Source organism: Penaeus japonicus, unplaced genomic scaffold (genome assembly GCF_977035675.1).
Source record: "Penaeus japonicus unplaced genomic scaffold, GWHDUDI00000001_assembly GWHDUDI00000031, whole genome shotgun sequence".
Lineage (NCBI taxonomy): Eukaryota > Metazoa > Arthropoda > Malacostraca > Decapoda > Penaeidae > Penaeus > Penaeus japonicus.
The window spans coordinates 11172700-11175199 of record NW_028234433.1 but is presented as its reverse complement, the minus strand read 5'-3'; the positions used below and the strand labels follow the sequence as shown (position 1 = coordinate 11175199).

General features: G+C 36.8%; 1 protein-coding gene across 2 annotated transcripts in view; it reads left to right on the top strand.

The window, feature by feature from the left end:
• LOC122244714 (uncharacterized) overlaps positions 1–2500 on the top strand; it is a 6035-nt gene that overhangs the window by 197 nt on the left and 3338 nt on the right. Inside the window, exons 2-3 of one of the 2 annotated variants that reach the window (XM_086555700.1) lie at positions 2064–2253; positions 2357–2491. In XM_086555700.1, coding sequence (XP_086411826.1) covers positions 2064–2253; positions 2357–2491 — 325 coding nt within the window. The remainder of the gene's footprint in view (positions 1–2063; positions 2254–2356; positions 2492–2500) is intronic. The other variant, XM_086555701.1, reaches the window with a different exon arrangement.

Genomic DNA, 2500 nt, shown 5'->3' with positions numbered 1-2500 from the left:
AAACTGAAATTATTTACTATTATCTTTGTATTTCGAATAAGTATCAGCAAGTCATCAATAAGTACTTGTATACATGAAGATTTTTTCATGATCCGAGATGACTTGAGATGCCAGAACAATGCATGCTAGAAAAATTGTTTCGTTTAGTGGTTTAAATTATTTGAGTACGTATATGCTTGCCTTCAAAATTAATTTTACCTATAGACCTATGATTTTAAAAATCCATTCTCACTCACTCAATTTTTAATGATACAATCATTTTAGCTGGCTCAATTGAGAGACATCCGTATTCAATCTCACCATCAAAAGAATTATTATTAGCAGAACGAAGCAATTGCCACTGACATAGCCATCAGTCAGATTTCATCACAACGCAACCGTCGTAAATCAGTTTCATACAACATGATCAGTTAGAACGAAGCCCAAGGCCGCAGCTTGACTACAGAAACCGAAAGTGAACGCGTTGGCCTAACTGGAGTGGCATATATATTGGAGTTGAAAGTCACTCACCGGTGCTGACTTTTTAGTATGCAGTAGATTAGACGCACAAATGTATTTGCATATTGCTTTCTCTTATAGGCAGACGTAGGTAGTCCTCTCCTCTTAACTCCAAGTCACATCGTGACACTAAACTAATAGGATCCGGATAGCAAATAAAGAAAAGTCTTGACCTCGTCCTTGACGGTCCTATGACAGAAATAAACACACAAGGTTTTTTTATGTCATGTGTTTGATTGTGTATATTGATGTGGTTATGTTTTATGAAGGAAAAATGTTATTATCATTAGAAATCATGAGAATCATATGGAAATCACGGTAAATTGTTAGGTATCGTTTGATTCTCAAAATATCAAATGATTCCAGTGTCCGGAATAGTATTCTACTGTCACTGTCATCGCCATCGATTTTGTCATTATGCTTTTAATCGTAATCATCATTGACATTGGTAGAAACATCATAATTTCGGTATTATTTTGGATTATTGCATTGAGTGTAATTATCATTCGATTACTACCACTATTCCTACTGTTTTTACTATTTTGTGTCATCTTTATTAGTACTATCACATATCTATCTTCCTCAATCATTCATTGTAGATGTATTTGTTACTGTTGATGTCACTGTTATTGCCACTACTTCTATTGATAATATTATCAATGATAATAGTAATATAAGTTTTATAATTAGAATCGGTTAATCTGCGGGAGCGTTTTTTTTTTTTTTTTCTTTTTCTTTTTCTTTTTTCTGAAGACAGCATTTCCTCCCCTGGATTTTGATCTGATCAGGCGATTCGTGTTAAGACAGATGATAGCGTTATCTTGCACGCCGGAATTCTCAGACGCAAGGGCTGCGCAATCTTTAATGGGCTGAGAGTCATGGATTCACTTCAATTAAGCATAGATAATGATGGGAGTTTTTGATCAGAGTTTTTCCTCTCTTTCATTTAATTTTCTCCTGGTAAGATACAAGCTCTGTCAGTATTCCGTGCTTGTAATTTTATGTTGTCCTTTATTTACGTATTCGGTAAATACGACAACGAATTGAAGCAGGATGGTCAGGAATGCCTTGCTTTTTCCTGGAAATGTGTTCTTTCAATGAAACAGATTTTTGTTAAATAGTGACATTTTTCACGTTAGGTAGTAAAAGGTTTTTATAGTAATATAATCAAACACCAGGCCATGCGTTACTCTCTATTGCGATTAGATGTGTGTGTGTGTATGTGTGTGTGTGTATGTATGTATGTATGTATGTATGTATGTATGTGTGTGTGTATGTATGTATGTATGTGTGTGTGTGTCTGTGTGTGTGTTTATTTGTTGTTGTTTTGTTTATTTGTTTGTCTGTGCGCGCGCGCCACAGGAACCGCCACGACCCATCAGCTGAGAGTTTACCGAATATTTTATCTTAGACTTTGCCACTGATAACTTTATAACCAGGAGAATAAATATAGTGCATGTTGAATAAGACCAAACGGTTTGTACCCATTTCTGAATACTTTGAATTCTAATAAGGATAGATATGTGATATGTACACTATACGATCTTTTACTCATTGTCTTGCAGCAGCCATGACGCGAGAAGAAGAGTTGCGGCAGAAGATGAAGAGCTACTGGCAGGTGTATAGCCCTTCCATCGAGTCCATGATGCTCTCCAACGATGCCAAGTACTTGGCTGAAAATGAACAGAATGAAGTCTTGTCTTACCTGCCTCCTTATCAGGGGAAGAGAGTCCTTGAACTTGGAGCAGGGATTGGGTACGTACGGTGTAAAACGAGCAGGTTATTGGTAAGCAGTATTATGAAAGTTTACTTATTTCTTCACGAGTAGTTGAATTTTACAATAATTGGGCTTCGACAGGCGATTCACGTCGCACCTGGCAACAGTAGCGGGCCACGTAACAGCTGTGGATTTTATGCAAGAATATATCGACAAAAATGAGCAGGATAACAAACACATGGGGAACATCAGCTTCATGTGTGCCGATGTCACAAAGTGAGTACA